Source organism: Bos taurus, chromosome 25, assembly GCF_002263795.3.
Source record: "Bos taurus isolate L1 Dominette 01449 registration number 42190680 breed Hereford chromosome 25, ARS-UCD2.0, whole genome shotgun sequence".
In the NCBI taxonomy this organism is placed as follows: domain Eukaryota; kingdom Metazoa; phylum Chordata; class Mammalia; order Artiodactyla; family Bovidae; genus Bos; species Bos taurus.
Window position 1 is genome coordinate 19,422,238 of NC_037352.1, and position 23,586 is coordinate 19,445,823.

A 23,586-nucleotide genomic window follows, 5' to 3' on the forward strand; every position below is an offset into this window, starting at 1 on the left:
GTTCTGGGGACTTCTTCTGAAACCAGACCCTCAGTCTGGGGAGCCTCATATGGGGGTCTGTCTCAATCTTGTGAGACAGTCTCTGTAATATATTTTCCAGGTTGTGGGTTGCCCATCTGGGTGGTATGAGATTTTATTGTGAATGCATGCTTCATATTGTCTTGTTGTGGCCTCTTTGTTTTTGGATGTAGAGTATCTTTTTTGGTAGGTTCTAGTCATTTTTGTTGATCATTGTTCAGCAGTTAAGTATGATTTAGGTGTTTTCATGAGAGGAAGCAAACTCATGTCCTTCTACTCTGGCATCCTGTTTCCAGCTTCCTAAGTATATTATTCGTTGATGCTAGTGTAAGTGAGATTTGTTTCCTTAACTTTCTTTTTGGATGGCTTGTTATTAGTCTGTAGGAACATATCTGATTTTGTATGTTTATTTTTGTGTTCTGCAGCATTCCTGGATTCCTATGATTACTTTTATTAGTTTGATTGATCCAAAGGGTTTTTTGTGTGGAATCCTTTGGGTTTTCTCTGTATAAGATCATGCTATCAATGAATACAGACTGTTTCACTTCTTCCCTTATGATTTGGATATGTTTCATAATTGTCCTGGCTAAAACGTCCATTACTGTGTTGAATAGAAGTGGCAATAATGGGTATCCTTGTCTTGCTCTAGATTTTAAGAGAAAACACTTTCAGTTTTTCAGTGTTAAGTATGATGTCAGTTGTGGACATTTCATATATGCCTTTATTATGTTAAAGTACCTTGTTTGTGTACATAATTTGTTGAGTGTTTCTATTATTGAAGAGTGTTGAATTTTGTTACTCTTTCTGTGTTGAGATTATTATATGGTTTTTATCTTTTATTTTAGTAATTAGTGTATTACATTTATTGATTTGCATATACTGAACCATCCTTACCTTCCAAGGATAAATCCCCTTGATCATGATCAGTGGGGCTTTAATTGTGCTATTGGATTTGGTTTGCTCAAGTGTTTTGAGGAGTTTTGCATCTTTATTTATCAGGAATATTTGCATGTAGTATTCTCATAGTGTCCTTATGTGGCTTTGATATCAGCATAATTCTGGCCTCCTAAAATGAATTTGGACATGTTCCCCTACCCTTCTATTTTTTGAAAAGTTTGAGAAAGATTGGTGTTAGTAGAATTTACTTGTGAAGCCATCTGGTCTTGGAAAGTATCATAAGAATATCAGATCCTGTTTGCTTATGCCATCTTGAAAAATGGAACCACATTTGTTTAGCTACTTCTTTGTTTTCTGACCACATTAGAACATTATTAGATATTAAGGAAATTATTGAACAGAAAAATAAAAGCAATTTAATTTTCTTTATTTCAAACACAAAATCATTTTTGCTATCAAACTTTGAGACTGATTAAGGAGAAAATTGGGAGAAAGAAGTAATACTGTTGTTCACTTGATGTTCACATTATTAGGTAACTTAACATTAAAAAAACTTTTTCTCCATTGCTGGAATCGAACATACACTTTTTGTAGAAGAATGAATTTATTGACACTCAACCAGTTTGCAGTGCTTCTCTGGAAAAATTTCACCTTGAAGGTATGTAAAGGTATCCTTGGAAAATGTTCATAAATGCCCATGTGGTGCAGTTTGGATTTTGGGTGTGGGTGGGGGTGGGTTTATATACATGCACACACTTGAAAAATCAATTCCAGAGCTGAAAGTAGCTCTTCCAAATGTATGAAGCTTCATTAATCAATAGTATAATCTGACCTATAAGAAAACTGGTTAGGGGAGTTGGAGGGGTGATATGGAACTTTAGCTGTTTCAGGGTGAAATTGGCAGAAACTTAATATCATAGAGCTATCTATTTGCTTTGAATGTGTACTCAAGTTAATTAACACAATCTTTTTGTTCCTCTTCTAGAGGAGGCAGTTCTTTAATTTAATATTGGAAGTCCTAACTGCATTGGCGTTTCCAATGATGCTTTTGCTCTTACGTGCTGTTATTCATATAACGGTTGCTGGACCTTACACTTTTACTTCTCAACCCATCAGTACTCTGCCTTCATTCCTCCAAAATGATGAAAGATGGGAATTGATTTATGTGCCTTCTAATATTGATGTGGTAAAAGAAATCACTGAGAATGTGAAGAGGAATCTAAACATCAGTATAAAAGGTTAGAAATTAAAGTTTTATGTAAAGCTTATCATTAATGTTTTTGATGGAGCTGAAACAGTATAGGGAAAAGAATAAGAATAAAGTTGGATGAATCACACTGCCCAATTTTAACATTTCTCTCTGGCTGCTTTCAAGATATTTTCTGTCTTTATTTTTCAAAAGTTTGATTATGACGTGTCTGTGGATTTCTTTGGAGAAGGCAGTGGCACCCCACTCCAGTACTCTTGCCTGGAAAATCGCATGGATGGAGGAGCCTGGTAGGCTGTGGTCCATGGGGTCACTAAGAGTCGGAGACGACTGAGTGACTTCACTTTCACTTTTCACTTTTATGCATTGGAGAAGGAAATGGCAACCCATTCCAGTGTTCTTGCCTGGAGAATCCCAGGGATTGGGGAGCCTGGTGGGCTGCCGTCTATGGGGTCGCAGAGAGTCGGACACGACTGAAGCGACTTAGCAGCAGCAACAGCAGCAGCAATGGATTTCTTTTGGTGTTTTTCTTTGGGCTTCACTGAGCATTTTGAATCTATATGTTGCACAAAGTTGGGGGACTTTACAATAATTATTTTTAAAATTGTTTTTTAACATGGCCGTCTTTCTTCTCCTCTAAGACTATGATGATACATTTTGTATTGTCCCACAGGTTGTTAAGGCTCTGTTCAACTTTTGTCTAATCTTTTTTTTCCTCTCTTGTTCAGATTAGAAAATTTCTATCTTGAATGACTACTTCCTGTATTATAACTATACAGGTGTTGAGCCATCAAATGAGTTGTGTTTTTTAAAGCACAAAGTGATCACCTCCTGATTTGTTTCTCTTAATTAAGTAACCTTTTTGAGATATAATGCACATTCCATATTTTCACCCATTTGAAGTGTGTAATTCAGTGGCTTCAATATATTCACAGAGGTGTGCAACCACTGCCACAAATAATTTTAAAGCATTTTTATCACCAAAAATAAATTCCAAAATCTTTAGTCATAGCCCCACAATTATCCATCCCTATCAAGATAAGAAAAACAGTAATCTCTTTTTACCTCTACAGATCTGCCTATTATAAATCTTTTATATAAATAGTTTACATATGAACCTTTAATATAAATTGTTTACATATAAACCTTTTATATCAACTTTATAAAATGCAATATGTGGTCTTTCACGACTCTTTTCTTATACTTAAAATGTTTTCAGGGTTAACCCATGTTGTTGCATGCATCAGTTCTTTATTCCTTTTCATTGTCAGATAATATTCCATTGTATGGATATACTGCATTTAATTGGTACAATATATCTTTCATCAGCTGAAGGACATTTGAGTTGTTTCTACCTTTTGGCTACTATAAATAATACTGCTACAAACATTCATCTATAGGTTTTATGTAGACATATGTTTTCATTTCTGTTGGTTATATACCAAGAGTGGAATAAATGTGTCATATGTTTACTCTATTTTTAACTTTTCAAGGAAATGCCAGACTGTTATCTAAAGTCATTATACCATTTTACATTCTGATTAGCAGTGAATGAAGGTTCCACATCCTCTCCAGCACTTGTTATCTTCTGTCTTTTTGATTATAGTCATCTCAGTGGATGTAAAGTGATTTCATTGTGATTTCAATTTGCATTTCCCTCACCACTAGTGACTTATCTTTATATGCGCTTTATAATGATTATTTAAAATTGCAATAAAATTTTATAAAAGTTTTTATCAAAATATTTTGAACCCCAAATATCCATTAAGTTGTTGTGATACCAGTATTTAAGAAACAGTGTTTTCAAATTTGCATATTTGGATAGAAGGTTTTTGTCCATGTAAACTAATATATTTTCTCTCAGAAGGGATTATCATATGTTTTTATTTAAGTGAACAATTTTACTTCTCTGTAGTTCAAGGCTTTTCTTCAGAAATTGAGTTTGAGAAGTACATTAAGTATGACTATCGAGCTCATAAAGTGCTGGCTGCCATTGTTTTTGACTGTGACTTCAAAAATAGGCATGATCCATTGCCACTTCAGGTGAGAAAGTTGTATTTAAAGTTTTCTAAATAAATAGTTTTCTTGGAATTGGATTTTTAGTTTCTATGATTTTAATGAATTTTGTATTATCTACCCTATTTTATTAGTGAAGAAACTAATTTTCCCAAGATCAAACTACTTGTATAAAATAAAGCAAGAATATGAATCCAGATTTGAGTAGCTTTAAGGATGTCTGTGTTTGTAGCTTTTGAAATATGCTAATAAGGGAAGAACTGTATCTTTCATGCACAGGACTTCTGATTCATGGGACACTTGGACTACTCATACAGTGCTTCTAGTTTTGCAAAAGGTAGTGAAACACAAGCATGGATAGAGCCTTTTCTTTGAATGAGACATAGAATTTAAGTCCTTTCATAAATCTCTAGAGAAAACTCTAAGGCTAACCCACATTGATCCAGATTAGATGATAGCATAACCCAAGAGAAGGAAAGAAAAAGATAGTGCTTTCCTTGGCAGATCTTATAAACATTGTCTCCTGGTGGTGATGAAAATAAAGGGCAATCTATAACAGCTCCACATGGAGCCAAATTCTATATTTAGAAAACAGATGCTTGTCAGCAGAAGGCAAGATTAATAAAACCACTAGTAGGACAATATATATTCTTTCTGTGTGTCCCATCCTTCCATGACTTTTCTTTTGTGCCAACTTCTATTTACTAAGTCAGAATTATCCATATACTGATATAGGTTTAGGCTCAACAATATACATTGGCTCAAAGTGTCTTCAGTGCTATTTTAAGTTTCATCTTATTGCTGAATAATAAGGCTTTCCTGGTGGCTCAGACAGTAAAACTTCTGCCTGCAGTGCAGGAGACCTGGGTTCGATCCCTGGGTTGGGAAGATCCCCTGGAGAAGAAAATGGCAACCCACTCCAGTACTCTCGCCTGGAAAATTCCATGGACTGAGGAGCCTGGTAGGCTACAGTCCATGGGGTCGCAAAGAGTCGGACACGAATGAACGAGTTCACTTTCTTTCTTATTTCTGATTGACTGTGCTTGTGTCACCAAATGTCTGAACTAGGTTTATGACATCACATCATGTGCTCAGGTGCTTGGTCTGTTTGTTTGTTTTTTTTTTTTTCCTGGCTTTATTGAGATATAATTCATGTACAGAACTTCCGTGGTGGCTCAGATGGTAAAGCGTCTGCCTGCAATGAGGGAGACCTGGGTTCAATCCCTGGGTCAGGAAGATCCCCTGGAGAAGGCAATGGCACCCCACTCCAGTACTCTTGCCTGGAAAATCCCACGGACGGAAGAGCCTGGTAGGCTACGGTCCATGGGGTCGCAAAGAGTCGGACACCACTGAGTGACTTCACTTTCACTTTCTTTTCACGTGTAACACTGTTAAATTTAGGATATGCAATGTGATGATTTGAAATGTGTATATTGCAAAATGATTACCACAGCAAGGTTAGCTGATATATTCCTCACCTCACAGAATTACCAGTTTTGTGTGTGGTGAAATATTTAAGATGAGTAAGTTCTGGGGATCTAATGTATTGCATTCTGCGTGGTCTGTTTTGATGATTTTTCTAAAACCTTTTGATTTCTATTGATGATTTCATGTATAGCATAGACCATCTAATGTCTACCAGCTTTCCCACATCTTAGGTGACTTTTTCTTTTTTAATTTTATTTATTATTACTATTTTGACTATGCTGAGTCTTCATTATGGCATGCGGGCTCTTCCTTACATTGCGAAGTCTTCTCTAGTTGTGGTATGTAGCCTGCGGGGCTTAGTTGCCCTGCAGCATATAGGATCTTAGTTCCCTGACCAGGATCAAACCCACATCCCCTGCATTGGAAGGTGGATTCTTTACCACTGGACAACCAGGGAAGTCCCTTATGTGACTTTCTTGACAGATCTTTTGTTCATTTACAATGATCCACAAGGATCAAACTAAATCTCAGATATGATCAATCATGTCACTGTCCTGATGAAAAGACTTTGGTGACTTCCAATGTCCAGAGTCCTTTGCACAAATATATGGCTATCAGTACCCTAGTACTTGGCTATCTCTGATACTCCTTACCAAACTTTTTATGTTCCAACAGTACTTAACTTCCAGAAATTACCTGGAAACACTGTATTGCTTTTTGTTTCTGGGTCTTTAGTCACATTTTCTCTGCTGTACAAATGCTACTGTGAATTCCCATTCAAACTCCCATTCAGCTTCCACACCTATCCTGTTCTTTTCTGTCTTCATCACAACCTGCGCATATTTCTGTTAGTCAGAATTCATATGGGAACAGACACTACTGAATGCATTTCAACAAAAGTGTTTTTATATAAGGAAATATTTACACATTCACAATTTAGATTTTAGTCACTCTTGACAAACACTTCAGAGGATTTAGCTTACCTGTTTAGACAAACCATTCCCTTATTGAGCCTTTAGCTATCAGGTCATAGTTGCTGCAAATGGTCTTAACTGTTTTCTATGGAAAAGTAAGCACCAAGAGGTGCCCCCGTGTACCTCACTGTTTTCATTATGTAAAGTGAAAGTGAAGTCGCTCAGTCATGACCGACTCTTTGCGATCCCACGGACGGTAGTCTACCAGGCTTCTCTGTCCATTGGATATTCCAGGCAAGAGTACTGGAGTGGGTTGCCATTTCCTTCTCCAGGGGATCTTCCTGACCCAGGGGTCGAACCCAGGTCTCCTGCATTGCAGACAGACACTTTACTCTCTGAGCTACCAGGGAACAATAGCAACCTTAATCATGATTAATTGGTTCCTCTCATATCGTAATTTGTTTATTTGCCAGCGTACCAGTGTGAGTAGCTCAGTAATACTAGGTGATAATCATACAGCTATTTGGTGGAAGCTTTACTGTATCTCCTCGTAAAAGTCTGCTACCCCAGAAAACAAGGCCTTTAATGCAGCAGAACTTGAGCTTGTAAGGATGGGATGTATAAATTCCACAAGTAGGCCTCTGGGAGTGATTAGAAGGGCCAGTTCTACTTCCAAGCCTTGGTTCCCCTACCCTTATGTTTTACCAAGAACATAGAGCCATATACCAATTATTGTTACATAGGCCACATCCTATAGAACAGTGTCCCAGATTAACAGAGTGTTATCCTTATCTGAAATTGAACAGGCATTTTCAGTTTCTTCTCTCAGGTCTGCTGCTTCTGAGTCATAATGGCATATGGTAAGAACTATAGACCCAGTGGTTCAGGTGCCCATTATTGTATCTCCTTAACTATAAAACAGGTCCCCTGCTGGAGGCATATTGTGTGCCTTTACCCCTATTGCAGACCCATTTCTTTTTCTGGACTCCACTGAAAATTTTTACATCATAAATAGATCTGACCAGTTCTCTTTGTGGTATATGCCATCACCAAAATTTTGAAAAACAGGCTCATCAAAAAAAAGGCCCACCTCTTTTTGCAGTGTTTCTTTTGAGTGGTTAGGAGTACAGTGTACAGCAAAACTACTCTTTGAGGATATATCCTGGCATACCGCAGAGACCACTGGACCCATAAAAAGCTCACCAGTTAGCAAGGTCCTGAATCTTTATAGGCTTTATCTCTCAACCTGTGGTAAGAAAATATCTTACTAAGGCATTTAGAATGCTTGTCACTTCCTGTTTATCTGGTCTAAAGGTAAATGCAAATTCACAGGACTTAAAATATATAGAACCATTTTGTAAATGACAAAGTTAGAAGACGTATATAAAACATTTAAAACTACAATAATCATTGAAGTGTAATACTGGCATATGATCAACAAATATATCTATGACACAGAACAGAAAGCCCATAGTCATTTGGGACTTCATTGTGATTTAGTGGCTAGGACTCTGTGATCCCAGTGCAAGGGCCTGGGTTCAATCCTTGGCCATGGAACTAGGTCGCACATGCCACAACTAAGAAGTCACATGCTGCAACTGAAGATCCTGCATGCAGCAGCTAAAGATTCCACATGCCACAGCTAAAGATTCCTCATTTCACTAAAAGATCCTGCAGGCCACAAATGAAGGATAACACATACCATGACAAAGATCGAAGATACCACATGCCACAACTAGGCCTGGTGCAGCCTAATTCATTCATTCATTCATTTTTAAAAATAGAAATACAAAGGCACCAAAAATCTTACAGGGAAAGAAAGATGTTTTAATAAATAGTGCTGTAATGATTGGATGTATATATGGAAAAAATGAAACTTGAACTGACCTCCTACTACACACAAAAAATTAGCTCATGAATTTTAGATTTAAATGTCAAAGCTAAACCCAGTGCTTTTAGAGTAAAGCAAAGACAAGTATCATCTTTAGTTGGGAGTAGCAGAATTTTTTAGATCACAGAAAGTGATAACCATTAAAGAAAAAATTAATAGATTAACTTTTATCAAACTTTTAGAAACTTCTTATCATCAAAAGACACTGTTGACTTCTGGTCTGGACAAGATGGTGGGGACTCAGTTCTTTCTGTCATTCCTCACTAAGCACAGCTGGATGTAATGCGAAGGCAAAGCAAAACTCTGAAAAGTGATAAGAACACTGCAAGTTGTTTTAAGACCTCATGCCTAGAGGAGCAGCACAGGGGCACACATCTTAATGTATCACAGCCAACAGATGACAGCCAAGACCCAGCATTATCTGACCTCCAGCCTAGCAATAGAGGGCAGCAAGTAGCCTCATGCCATTCCACATCAAATGGAAGCATTTCTAACATTAGACAGTTCTGACACATCTAGCATGAGGAATGGATAGGGAGCCCTGATAACTATTAGTGGCCAGGAAAAACACTCTCCTTCCTTACCAAGCCCTTCCCCTGCTAATATATACTGAAACACATGAGCAAGAGGTACTCAGCCACAAATATCCCAGTCTAGAAGCCTCTTCGTCACCTCCAGCCTAAGACATCCCTCAATGCAAGACTCGAGTGGGTGGGCCAGTGGAACCATCAAGAGGGTCCCAGCTACAAAAAAGTGGCAATGTCTATGGGCCAGAGACTCTCTTTTCCTGTTCAGATACATGAGGGCAGTCAAGGAACCGTGATAGGGAAACTCCACCACAAGAAGTCCCACATTCAGAAAGAATTGTCTGTCCCATACAGGCAGGTCCCTGCCACATGTGCCCAAGCAGGAAAGCCTCTTCCCTCTTGTGGGCTGAGTATCCTGTCTTATATTGGGAGCCCCCAAAGCAAAACAGGCAGAATTGGCATGAGGAACTCAGCCACAGAAAAGGTCTAGCCTGGGAAGGTCTTTATGCCTTGTGCCTCCTCTGCCCCTAGAAGGAAAACTCGTGTTCCTTTAGGCAGAAATAACAGGAACCAGTGTGAGCCCCAATGGAACCAAGCAAACTATGAGACCAAAATTAGTACTTAAAGAGCTCTGGAAATTAAATTGTCATTGAAATTAGCCATTGCTGCATAAAATAGGCTGACTGCCTTATATAATAAAGTATTTAAATAGGATCCAGAGTCTCCTAAAATAATAGACAAAATTAACAAAATAAAATAGAAAATCATCTGTCGAACCAAGAACCAATTTACTGATATGAGAACTGAGATGAATTAGAGGTTAGAATTATCTGAGAAAGATTTTAAAGCAACCATCATAAGACACGTTTCAACAGCAATTAAAAACTGTTTTGAAACAAATGAAAATATAGGAAATATAAGCAGAGAAATAAAAGTTATAAACAAGAAGTTATAAGCAGTAAATTCAGTAACAAATAACAACCTAGTGGGAAAAAGTTGGCTTAAACCTCAACATTCATAAAACTAACCTCATGGCATCCAGTCCCATCACTTCATGGCAAATAGATGGGGAAACAGTGGCAGACTTTATTTTGGGGAGCTCCAAAATCACTCCAGATGGTGATTGCAGCCATGAAATTAAAAGATGCTTACTCCTTGGAAGAAAAATTATGACCAACCTAGACAGCATATTAAAATGCAGAGACATTACTTTGCCAGCAAAGGTCCATCTAGTCAAGGCTATGGTTTTTCCAGTAGTCATGAATGGATCTAAGAGTTGGACTATAAAGAAAGCTGAGTGCTGAAGCACTGATGCTTTTAAACTGTGGTGTTGGAAAAGACTCTTGAGAGTCCCTTGGACTGCAAGGGGATCCAACCAGTCCATCCTAAAGAAAATCAGTTCTGAATATTCATTGGAAGGACTGATGTTGAACCTGAAATGCCAATACTTTGGCCACCTGATGTGAAGAGCTGACTCATTGGAAAAGACCCTGATACTGGGAAAGATTCCCAGTATCAGGAGGATAAGAAGACGGGAGAAGAAGGGGATAACAGAGGATGAGATGATTGGATGGCATCGCCAACTCAACGGACATGAGTTTGAGTAAACTTCGGGAGTTGGTGATGGACAGGGAAGCCCAGCGTGCTGCAGTCCATGGGTTCCCTAAGAGTCAGACACGACTGAGAGACTGAACTGAACTGAACTGGGATGGGCTTAATGATAAAGTAGACAGAGGAGAGGATATAACACTGAGGAATAAATTTATCCAAGGAAGTGCAAAGAATGTGCACTGAAAACTACAAAACATTGCTGAAAGAAATGAAGACCAAAATAAAAGGAAAGACAGCCCTAGTTCATGGGTGTGCAGATGTGTTCTAAATTGCTTCATTCATGTCTGATTCTTTGTGATGCTATGCACCGTAGCCCACTAGGCTCCTCTGTCCATGGAGTTCTCCAGGCAAGAGTACTGGAGTGGGTTGCTGTGCCCTCCTCCAGGGGATCTTCCCAACCCAGGGATCAAACCTGCATCTCTTACGTCTCCTGCGTTGTCCGGCAGATTCTTTATCACTAGCAACATCTGGGAAGCCCTAAGTTCGTGGGCAGGAAGACCTAATTTGTTAAATCATACTACCAATAGCTACCTAGATTCATCACAATCCTTATCAAAATTCCATGCTGTATACCTAAAATAGTAGTTTTAGGTATACAGCATGGAGTTTCAAATTTTTTATAGATTATACACCATTTAAAGTTATAAAATTTGTTTATATTCCCTGTGCTGTAAAATATGTCCTTGTAGCTCATTATTTTAAAACTAATAGTTTGTATTCCTTAATTCTTACCCCTATATGCCCCTCCCTCTTTCCCTCTCTCCCACTGATAACTACGAGTTTGTTCTCTGTATCTGTGAGTCTGTGTCTGCTTTGTTGTAGTCATTTGTTTTGTTTTTAGATCCCACAGTTGAGTGATAGCAAGCAGTATTTGTCTTTCTCTGTCTTTTCTCTAAGCAACATGTCCATCTATGATGTTGCAAATGGCAAATTTTCATTCTTTTGTGGCTTAGTAATATTCCCGTGTATGATATCTTCTTTATCTATTTAACTGTGGATAGACATTAATCTTGCTTCCACGTTGGCTATTGTAAATAATACAGCTGTGAAAACTGGGGCACATGTATATTTTTAAAATGAGTATTTTGCTCTTTGAAAAATACTCAGGAATAGAACTGCTGGATCATATGGTAGCCCTATTTTAATTTTTTAAGGAATCTCCATACTGTTTTCCATGGTGGTGTTGGTGGTATTCAGTCACTCAGTCCTGTTCAGCTCTTTGCACCTCCATGGACTGCAGCATGCCAGACTTCCCTGTCCTTCACTATCTCCCAGAGTTTGTTCTAACTCATGTCCACTGAGTCAATGATGCCATCCAACCATCTCATTCCCTGTCACCCCCTTCTCCTCCTGCCCTCAGTCTTTCCCAGGAACAGGATCTTTTCCAATGAGTCAGCTCTTCACATCACATGACCAAAGTATTGGAGCTTCAGCTTCAGCATCAGTCCTTCCAGTGAATATTCAGGGTTGATTTCCTTTAGGATTGGCTGGTTTGATCTCCTTGCTGTCCAATGGACTTTTGAGAGTCTTCTCCAATACCACAGTTCAAAAGCATCAATTCTTTGGCACTCAGCTTTCTTTATGTTCCAGCTCTCACATCCATACATGACTACAGGAAATACCATAGCTTTGACTCTGCAGAACTTTGTTGGCAAAGTGATGTCTCTGCTTTTTAATATGGAGTATAGGTTAACTGGTTCCAAATAGGAAAAGGAATACGTCAAGTCTGTATATTGTCACCCTGCTTATTTAACTTATATGCAGAGTACATCATGAGAAACGCTGGACTGGAAGAAACACAAGCTGGAATCAAGATTGCCGGGAGAAATATCAATAACCTCAGATATGCAGATGACACCACCCTTATGGCAGAGAGTGAAGAGGAACTCAAAAGCCTCTTGATGAAAGTGAAAGTGGAGAGTGAAAAAGTTGGCTTAAAGCTCAACATTCAGAAAATGAAGATCATGGCATCTGGTCCCATTACTTCATGGGAAATAGATGGGGAAACAGTGGAAACAGTGTCAGACTTTATTTTGGGGGGCTCCAGAATCACTACAGATGGTGACTGCAGCCATGAAATTAAAAGACGCTTACTCCTTGGAAGGAAAGTTATGACCAACCTAGACAGCATATTCAAAAGCAGAGACATTACTTTGCCAACAAAGGTCCATCTAGTCAAGGCTATGGTTTTTCCTGTGGTCATGTATGGATGTGAGAGTTGGACTGTGAAGAAGACTGAGCACTGAAGAATTGATGCTTTTGAGCTGTGGTGTTGGAGAAGACTCTTGAGAGTCCCTTGGACTGCAAGGAGATCCAACCAGTCCATTCTACAGGAGATCAGCCCTGGGATTTCTTTGGAAGGAATGATGCTAAAGCTGAAACTCCAGTACTTTGGCCACCTCATGCGAAGAGTTGACTTACTGGAAAAGACTCTGATGCTGGGAGGGATTGAGGGCAGGAGGAGAAGGGGACGACAGAGGATGAGATGGCTGGATGGCATCACTGACTCGATGGACGTGGGTCTGAGTGCACTCTGGGAGTTTGTGAGGACAGGGAGGCCTGGCGTGCTGCGATTCATGGGGTCGCAAAGAGTCGGACACGACTGAGTGACTGAACTGAACTGATAGGTTTGTCACAGCTGTAAGTCCAAGGAGCAAGTGTCTTTTAATTTCATGGCTGCAGTTACCATCTGCAGTGATTTTGGAGCCCAAGAAAATAAAGTCTGTCACCATTTCCATTTTTTTTTTCCCTATTTATCATGAATGATGGGACCAGATGCCATGATCTTAGTTTTTTGAATGTTGAGTTTTAAGCCAATTTTTCAGCTTTTTAATCTCAACTAATGCAGAAAAAGTTTTGAGAAAATTCAGCACCCATTTATAATAAAATTAATGAGCTCTGTTACAGTCATACTATGGAATATTACTCTATTCCTGCATGCTCAGTCATGTCTGACCACTTGTGACCTGGTAGACTGTAGCCTGCCAGGCTCCTCTACCCATGGGATTCTCCAGGCAGAATACTGGAGTGAATTCAACCCTGTGATGGAACCCAAATCTCCTGCAGCCCCTGAATTGGCATGTGTATTCTTTACCACTGAGCATCAGGGAAGCCCCCTATGGAATACTGCTCAGTGATAAAAAGGAATTAACTACTGAAAATAGCAATTACATTAATGAATTTCAAAACATACAGAGTAAAAGAAGCCTTCTATGAAAGAGTACAATTCTATATTTAATTCTATTTATATGAAATTTTATAATGGCCAGAATTAATCTGTGGTGAAATTAGGAAAATTATATCTCTGACTGTGGTCAGGATCAACGGGGAAAGGGCATTATAAAAACTTTCTGGAATGAGGGTAATGTTTATCTTGATAGTAGTTGAGTTAGAATAGCTATGCATTTTTAAAACTTATATCAGATCAGATCAGTCACTCAGTTGTGTCCGACTCTTTGCAACCCCATGAATCGCAGCACACCAGGCCTCCCTGTCCATCACCAACTCCCGGAGTTCACTCAGACTCACGTCCATCGAGTCAGTGATGCCATCCAGCCATCTCATCCTCTGTCGTCCCCTTCTCCTCTTGCCCCCAATCCCTCCCAACATAAGAGTCTTTTCCATGTACAGTTAAGATTTGTACATTTTACTGTGTGTAAATTTTACCTCAAATGAAAACTATAGGCAACTATTAAAATCTAGTAAATGGTGAACTTTTGGTGAAACTGTGCTGAAGTCTAACTTTCTTTGCAGTGCATCCAAAACTTAAGTATATTGATAGATAAAGTATATAGATATTACATATATACAAGTTTATATAGATATATATATTTAAGCTTACATGATGTATAATATAAATTATATATGCACACCTAATTTTGCCTTTTTTATGAAAATGGTAGCATACTTGTCAGTAATTTTTTTCTTTTTGAACCATAAATCCATTTCTACTTTGCTTTTTGATGCTACAGCTACATTTCCACTTTTTCAGCCAGCTATCAGACTCAGCTAATAAAAGGCACTAGAGGCAGACTAGAAGCAAGAGTTGGAGAGAAAGAAGTAACTTTAACTTTCTGTTGGCTTTCTGGCTACCTGTAGTTGCTATGAATGACACCCCAGCAATATCTCTTTTTTTTTGTCAGTAGCATTTTCTTTCTCATAGCGGCAGACAAATGCAGTTTGAAGATTGCTCGACGCTTTTCAACATCAGCTTTACCACACCCTCTCAAAGATATCCAGCACTAGGCAACTGGAGCTCCTTTTCAGAAGTCAAGGTCCCCATCCAAAGTCCCCTCTTTCAAGCTCTGTAACCTAGTACTAGCTGACTTATGCCCCTGCTCAGAGGCTTGATTTTTCATCCCCACATGACCTCTCATTTAAGTTTACAAATTTTACTAATTGCAAACCCTTGTTTTTGTTTCCTTAGTCCTAGGGCCAATGACTGCTTCCTGCTGTCTCTATCTGATACCTTAACGCTCTCCTATCCATTAGGTTATCTAGTATGGATAGTATAACCTATCCATTAGGTTATCTAGTTTCTATTTCCTGACTATACCTCAAGCAGATACAGAATTCTGTATTGTGTAATTTATGCAGTCTGTTATGTATGAGCGGTTAGGTTGATTCCAATATGCTGTATTTCCACGACAAATAATGTTACAGCAAACAACCGTGTGCATGTGGTTTTTTCCCATACTGTTTGAGGTTTATATTCCAAGTCTATTATTGAAAGTACGATTGCTGAATTAAACAATGCATGCATATATAGTTTTGTGGAACATTGTCAGATTCTGCATTATTATTGTGCCATTTCCCATACTACAAGCAGTGTATTAAAGTGCCTGTTGACTGCCTTGCCAACGCAGTATGTTAACACGGTATGTTTTGACTTTTCCAGTGTGACAGGTAAGAAAGATATCAATGTAGTTTTAATTTGTATTTATTCCATTCTATGACATTGAGAAGGTTTTTATATGTTTGTGGACCATGTGTATATCTTCTTTTTGTGAACTGTCTGCATTGGGACTTAAAATATAAATATGATTGGATTATATTTGTTGTGCTTGGAGTCACTGTCACTTGCAGGCATTCAGAATCACTTTCATATCAGATGAGTCTCAATTTCAAATTACATGGTTTCCTATGTGGATTTAACTTTGCTTTATTTTCTAATATTTGCTTTTCAGTTTAGTTTGGTTTTAAACATAGTTTGTTTTCTGCTGCTACTTCTAGGTAAAATACCATCTGCGTTTTGCTGCTATACAGAGGACTATCATATGGCCAGATGAGACGGGCTGGAAAACAACCTTACTTTTCCCTAATCAGCCCTCTGTAGGACCCAGGAATCCAGGTCATCAGGATGGAGGAGGTCCTGGTGAGCAGATCCTTATGTATATGCATACTTAATTTTTATTACACTTGCATAATAATATATATGTTATTTATATTGTGTATATATGTGTGTGTATGTGTATACATGTATGTATACATATATGTATTTACACAGATATATGAAATAAATCACTTTATTCTTAACTTGCAATTTTTAAATTAAATGTATATTATATAAAAACTACTAAATCTTATACATTTGGTAAACTAACATATATATATAGAGAGAGAGAGAGAAAGAATATATAATATATATATATAATGCTTTGTTGTTATTTAATCGCTAATTCATGTCAGAATCTTTTGTGACCCTATGGACAGTAGCCTGCAAGGCTCCTCTGTCCATGGGATTTTCCAAGCAAGAATACTGGAGTAGGTTGCCATTTCCTTCTCCAGAGGAACTTCCCAACCCAGGAATTGAACCCATGTCTCCTTTGGCAGGTGGATTCTATATCACTGAGCCACCAGGGAAACTCTTTCAATTCTTATACCAATACGCTTATCTTTATTTAGTTCAGTGTTCCACTTTTCAAATACATATATTTTACTTTGTTGGTATTGTTTGAATATTCATGTCTATGTATAATTCTATTGATTTGATCTAAAACTTAAAAAATTGTGATGACAATTTTTAATTCAAATTTTCATATTGCATATTTTCTTGAAAAGCCCTTAATGTGTAATATGAGTTTACCAACTATACTTGAGATTTTTATGCAAAGTGAAAGTGAAAGTCGCTCAATCGTGTCCGACTCTTTGTGACCCCATGGACTATACAGCCGTGGAATTCTCCAGGCCAGAATTCTGAAGTGGTAGCTGTTCCCTTCTCCAGGGGATCTTCCCAACCCAGGAATCAAACCCAGGTCTTCCACACTGCAGGCAGATTCTGTACCAGCTGAACTACCAGGGAAGCCCAAGAATACTGGAGTGGGTAGCCAGTGCCTTCTCCAGCAGATATTCCTGACCCAGGAATCGAACCAGGGTCTTCTGCATTGCAGGCGGATTCTTTACCAGCTGAGCTACCAAGGAAACCCTTGAGCTTTTAATATTTAGCAGATATTCAGCAGAAGGAAAAAAACCTATGCACATTTTAGCATAAGCAACAAAAATTGGAAACATCATAACCAGTAAGAGAATAGATGAACATATTAGACGGTCATTAAAAATAATCTTTATATAGTCTGTTAAGAAAGAATTTAAGCTGAGTCTACAAGTAACTGTATGAATTAGCTAGACGGAGATAAATGAGTACTATTCCACATAGCGCAAGTAAGATCATAAACACATCAAGATAGGATGCCACATTCAGGGGACTACATGGCATTTTGTTTGTTTTCTTTTTTATAGCTAGAATAGAGACTTATACAGGAGGCTATTCAAGGTGAAGCTAAGAGGCAAATAGATCATTAAATACCTAATGTGTAAAGTGAAGGAATATGAAATCTCTTCCTGGAAGTTATAAGAGACAAAATCATAGCAATATTTAGTATAAATAGGAGAAATGATATGGTAGTGGATGCATCTCTTCAAGTAATGACACTCTCCAAGTAATGACACTCATGTTCATCTTTGGTATTTGCTTAAATCTGAACTCAAACTTTTGTTTCTATTGATGAATAAATAAGACTGTGACCTATATTTCACAATTTATATAATTGATTGCAGTGTTTCAGAGAATGGCACTTATTTTGTATTGGACATCTGAATTTTGTTTTATTTCACTTGTTGATTTTGAGTGTTATATTATTGACACCAGGCAGTATGCCCTTGGGTTTCCTTAATACCATACTATTAGTGGGAAAATGTTATGAGAAGAAGGGTGGATGAAGCATGTTTGGTAACATTTAAATTAAGGAAGAGTAAATAAAAGAAGACAAGGATACAGAGATTAAGAAGGATTGACAAGTAGGTGAGTAGAATATTAAGACAGCTACTGCCTCATGCTAATTCACTTCAGTTATATCTGACTCTTTGAGACCATATGGACTGCAAACTATCAGGCTCCTCTGTCCACGGGATTCTCCAGGCAAGAATACTGGAGTGGGTTGCCATGCCCTCCTCGGGGGCACCTTCCTTGGATAGGTACTAAATATATTAAAGAAGGAATGAGAAACCTCAATACTTGATATTTCAATTTTATAACCACAAAAGAATCTCTTGAAGCCTAAAAACAGCAATTCCTTCATAAAAAAGAGTTTCTATTTAAAAAAAAAACAAAACTATAGAACATTGATGAAGGAAATTAAAGATGACTCAAAGAAAGGGAAAGATGGTCCATGCTGCTGAATTAGCGAGTTAATATTGCTAAGATGGCCATACTGAAAGCAATCTACAGATTTAATACAATCTCATTCAAAATACCCATGGCGTTTTTCACAGAACTAGAGCAAACAATCCTAAAATATATATGGAACCAGAAGACTCCAAATTGCTGAAGCAAGCTTGATAAAAAAGAACAAAGCTGAAGCTCTCATATTCCCTGACTTCAGACTACACTAGAAATTTCCAGTAATCAAAACAGAATGATGCAGCACAAAACAGATACATAGGCCAGTGGAACAGAGTAGAGACCCCAGAAATAAATCCACAGACCTGTAGTCAGTTTATATAGGTAAGAATATACAATGAAGAAAAAAGTCTTTTCAATAAGTTAAGCTGAAAAAAAAAAATGGGCAGCTACATGTAAAACAATGAGATTAGAACACTCCCTCATAATGCCATGTACTAAAATAAACTTGAAAAAGATTAAGGACTAAATATAAAACTTGATACTGTGGAACTCCTAGAAGAGAACATAGGCAGGACATTCTTTGATGGAAATTGTAGCAAAGTCTTTTCTATCTGTCTCCTAAGACAAAAGTAAAAATTAAGAATTAAGCTTAAAAGCTTTTGCACAACAAACATCAACAAAATTCCATTTCTCATATGGAATGAGAAAAAATATTTGCAAATGGTATGGCAGACAAGGGGTTAATATCCAAAATACACAAACAGCTTATACAACTCAATATCAAAAAAACTAACAACCCAATCAAAAAATGGGCAGAAGACCTGAATACACATTTTTTCCAAAGAAGATGTATGGATGGCCAACAGACGCATGGAAAGGTGCTCAGTAACACTAATTATTAGAAAAATGTAAATCAGATGAGATAATACTTCATTTATATCAGAATGGCTGTCATCAAAAGTCTACAAATAACGAATGTTGACCAGAATATGGAGAAAAGAGAATCTCTTGTACACTGTGCTGCTACTGCTGCTGCTGCTGCTAAGTCGCTTCAGTTGTGTCCGACTCTGTGTGACCCCATAGATGGCAGCCCACCAGGCTCCCCCATCCCTGGGATTCTCCAGGCAAGAACACTGGAGTGGGTTGCCATTTCCTTCTCCAATGCATGAAAGTGAAAAGTGAAAGTGAAGTCTCTCAGTCGTGTCTGACTCTCCGTGACCCCATAGACTACAGCCTACCAGGCTCCTCCATCCATGGGATTTTCCAGGCAAGAGTACTGGAGTGGGGTGCCATTGCCTTCTCCATGTACACTGTGGGTGGGAATAGAAAACAGTATGGATACTTAAAAAACTACAATTAGAACTACTATATGATCCAGTAGTTCCACTCCTCAATATACATCTCAAAGAAAATGAAAACCCTGACTAGAAAAGATACATGCACCCAATGTCCATAGCAGCAATATTTACAATAGCCAAGATATGGAAGCAACCCAAGTGTTCATCAAAAGACAAATGAATAAGAAATATGTGAGAGAGATATATATAGCTTCCATATATATATATATATGGATTCCCTGGTGGTTCAGGTGGTAAAGAATCCATGTGCAGTGCAGGAGACCTAGGTTCGATCCTTGGGTCAGGAAGATCCCCTGGAGAAGGAAATGGATGCCCACTCCAGTATTCTTGCCTGGAGAATTCCATGGACAGAGGATCCTGGTGGGCTACAGTCCATGGGGTCACAAAGATTCAAATACAATATATACATATATGTGTGCTGTGCTTAGCCACTCAGTTGTGTCCGACTCTTTGCGACCCTATAGACTGTAGCCTGCCAGGCTCCTCTATCCTTGGGGATTCTCCAGGGGAGAATACTGGATTGGGTTGCCATGCCCTCCTCCAAGAGATCTTCCCAACCCAGGGATCAAACCCAGGTCTCTCGCAATACAGGTGGATTCTTTACCATCTGAGCCATCAAGAAAGCCCAAGAATATTGGAGTGGGTAGCCTATCCCTTCTCCAGGGGATCTTCCTGACCCAGATATTGAACTGGGTTCTCCTGCATTTCAGGTGGATTCTTTACCAGTTGAGCTTCTAGGGAAGCCCATATGCATATATAATGGGATGATATTAAAAAGATATATAATGAATATTACTCAGTCATAAAAAAGAACAGAATTCTGCCATTTGCTGCAATGTGAATAAACCTAAAAAATATTATGCTTAGTGAAATATCAGGCAGAAAAAGACAAATACTTTGTGATATCACTTATGTGTGGAATCTAAAAAATAAAATTCACATACATGACAAAATAAAAAGACCAACTGACATAGAAAAGAAAACTAGTAGTTACCAGAGCAGAGAGAAAATTAAGATAGGATATGGGATTAAGAGATACAAGCTACAATGTACAAAATATATAAGTAACAAGGATATATTAATTGTACAACATAAGGAATTATAGCCATCACGTTTTATAGCCATCATTTTTGATATCTTTTTTTAATTCAGGTGTATTTGATTTATAATGTTGTACTAATTTCTGGTATATAGCAAAGTGAACTCAACATATTTCACATATATATACATTCTTTTTTTAAATATTATTTTCCATTATGACTTATCCCAGGAAATTGAATGTAGTTCCTTGAGCTATGGGTTCCCCTGGTGGCTCCAACAGTAAAGAGTCGGCCTGCAATTCAGGAGACCCAGATTCAATCCCTGGGTCGGGAAGATCCCCTGGGAAAGGAAATGGCAACCTACTCCAGTACTCTTCCCTGGAAAATCCCATGCACGGAGGAGCCTGGTGGGCTGCAGTCCATGGGATCACTAAGAGTTGGACATGACTGAGCGACTTCACTTTCACTTTTCACTTTCATCCATTGGAGAAATAAATGGCAACCCACTCCAGTGTTCTTGCCTGGAGAATCCCAGGGACAGGGGGGAGCCTGGTAGGCTGCCCTCTATGGCGTCGCACAGAGTCGGACACGACTGAAGCAACTTAGCAGCAGCAGCAGCAGCAGCCATGAAATTAAAAAACGCTTACTCCTTGGAAGAAAAGTTATGACCAACCAAGACAGCATATTGAAAAGCAGAGACATTACTTTGCCAACAAAGGTCCGTCTGGTCAAGGCTATGGTTTTTCCAGTGGTCATGTATGGATGTGAGAGTTGGACTGTGAAGAAGGCTGAGTGCCGAAGAATTGATGCTTTTGAACTGTGGTGTTGGGGAAGACTCTTGAGAGTCCCTTGGACTGCAAGGAGATCCAACCAGTCCATTCTGAAGGAGATCAGCCCTGGGATTTCTTTGGAAGGAATGGTGTTAAAGCTGAAACTCCAGTACTTTGGCCACCTCATGCGAAGAGTTGACTTATTGGAAAAGACTCTGATGCTGGGAGGGATTGGGGGCAGGAGGAAAAGGGGACGACAGAGGATGAGATGGCTGGATGGCATCACTGTGTCGATGGACATGAGTCTGAGTGAACTCCGGGAGTTGGTGATGGACAGGGAGGCCTGGCGTGCTGTGATTCAAGGGGTCACAAAGAGTCGGACACGACTGCACAACTGAAATGAACTGAACTGAACTGATACATAAAATGCAGTATGCAACTACACCTAGCAGAAGGCATATGCAAGCAGCTTCTTAGACCAAGGGCATCACAGAACAGGCAGGGCAGGCCAGGCTTGCGCCCCATAGCCTGGGGTGCTGCTTCAGAAATGAGAACCATAACTCCATTTCCAAAAGTTTCCATACTTGAGGGAGTGACTGTGGAAGCTCTATATATACCAAGTGTCTTGGACTTGAGGATGTTTCTGGGGAGAAATCTCAGCATGAATTCAGAACAAAGGGAGATGCTTTGAGTGGGATGTGAATATATTGTGGAGAAGAAGCCAATTCTGACTTCTTTGTTTCATGTCAGAAACTGTTTCTTTGACTTGCTTTTCATTGCTTTTGTTATTATAATCATACAGAATGCTCTGCCTCAGAGAATCCTACCCACCTGCCTGACTGTTAAACTAAAGTGCCTTTGTTCAGAACTCTGTCCACCTGTATATGGCAGGAAGAAATTAACACATCCCCTGCCTGAGGCTTGCCATTCTAGGAGATGTTTGCAAGATTAATGGCCTTTTTACTTTGCTTCCTCACCTCTTCCCAATCTCTGATCTATAAAAGAACCTGGCATCCAGACCCAGATAATATGGTTATTTTGAGACATTAACCTTCCATCTTCTTGGTCAGCTGGCTCCCTGATTAAAGTCTCATCCTTGCCTTAGATTGATTAACTTCTAAGATATTGGAGTAGAAGGATGTGTGCTCATCTTCTCCTGCAAGAATACCAAAATCACAAGTGAAGTTGCTCAGTCGTGTCTGACTCTTTGCGACTCCATGGACTGTAGCCCACCAGGCTCCTCCATCCATGGAATTTTCTAGGCAAGAGTACCGACCAAAATCACAACTAGTTGCTAAACAACCATCAACAGGAGAATGTTGAATCCTAGCAGAAAAAGATAGCCCGCATCCAGGGGCAAAGAAGAAACCCCAACAAGACAGTGGGAGGGGTGCAATCATGTTTAAAATCAAATCTCAGACCCGCCAGATGCTGAGGGGATGCCAAAAAAAAAAAAAATCGTGCGCACCAGGACCCAGGAAAGGAACAGTGAGCTCCACAAGGGACTGAGCCAGACTTACCTTTGGGTGTCTGAGTGTCTCCTGCAGAGGCACGAGTCAGCAGTGACCTACCACAGGGACAGGGGCTTTGGCTGCATCAGACCTGGGTGGCACGGTGTGAGGCATAAGTCCTCTTGGAGGAGGTCACCATTAGCTCCACTGTACAGCCATTGAGCAGATGACCCATGAACTGGAGAACGATTATACCAAACAAGTTCTTGCACTGTTGCAAAAGTTCTAGGGCCCACAAGGGATTTCCTAACCTGGGAAATCCAGCAAAGGGACTGAGAACCCCCGGGGAATTTGATTTTGAAAGCCAATGGTATTTGATTACAGAACTTCCACAGGACTGGGGAAAAAGACTTGGAGGGCACAGACAAAACCTTGTGCCCACCAAGACCCAGGGGAAAGGAGCAGTGGCCCCACAAGAGACTGAGCCAGACTTGCCTGTGAGTGTCCTTGAGTCTCCGGCGGAGGCGTGAGTCAACAGTGGCTTGCTGCGGGGTCAGGGGCACTGACTGCAACACTCCTGAGAAGCCCAGCATGCTCCGTAAGTCCTTTTGAAGGAGGTCACCATTACCCCTACCACAGTTTGGCCTCTAGCCAAACTAAAGGGAGGGAACACAGACCCACCTATCAGCAGAAACTTGGATTAAAGATTTCCTCAGCATGGCCTTGCCCACCAGAGCAAGATCAAATTTTCCCCACAGCCAGTTCCTCCCATCAGGGAAGGTTCCACAAGCCTCTTATCCTCATACATCAGAGGGCACACAAATTGAAAACCACAGT

At 39.3% G+C, this 23,586-nt stretch overlaps 1 protein-coding gene across 1 annotated transcript in view; it reads left to right on the forward strand.

The window, feature by feature from the left end:
* The window catches only part of ABCA16 (ATP binding cassette subfamily A member 16), a 214,316-nt gene that overhangs the window by 12,718 nt on the left and 178,012 nt on the right, over nucleotides 1–23,586 (forward strand). The window contains exons 2-5 of the mRNA XM_059881562.1: nucleotides 1,449–1,573; nucleotides 1,901–2,153; nucleotides 4,038–4,165; nucleotides 15,742–15,883. Of these exons, the coding sequence (XP_059737545.1) occupies nucleotides 1,514–1,573; nucleotides 1,901–2,153; nucleotides 4,038–4,165; nucleotides 15,742–15,883 (583 nt within the window). The 5' untranslated portion in view covers nucleotides 1,449–1,513. The remainder of the gene's footprint in view (nucleotides 1–1,448; nucleotides 1,574–1,900; nucleotides 2,154–4,037; nucleotides 4,166–15,741; nucleotides 15,884–23,586) is intronic.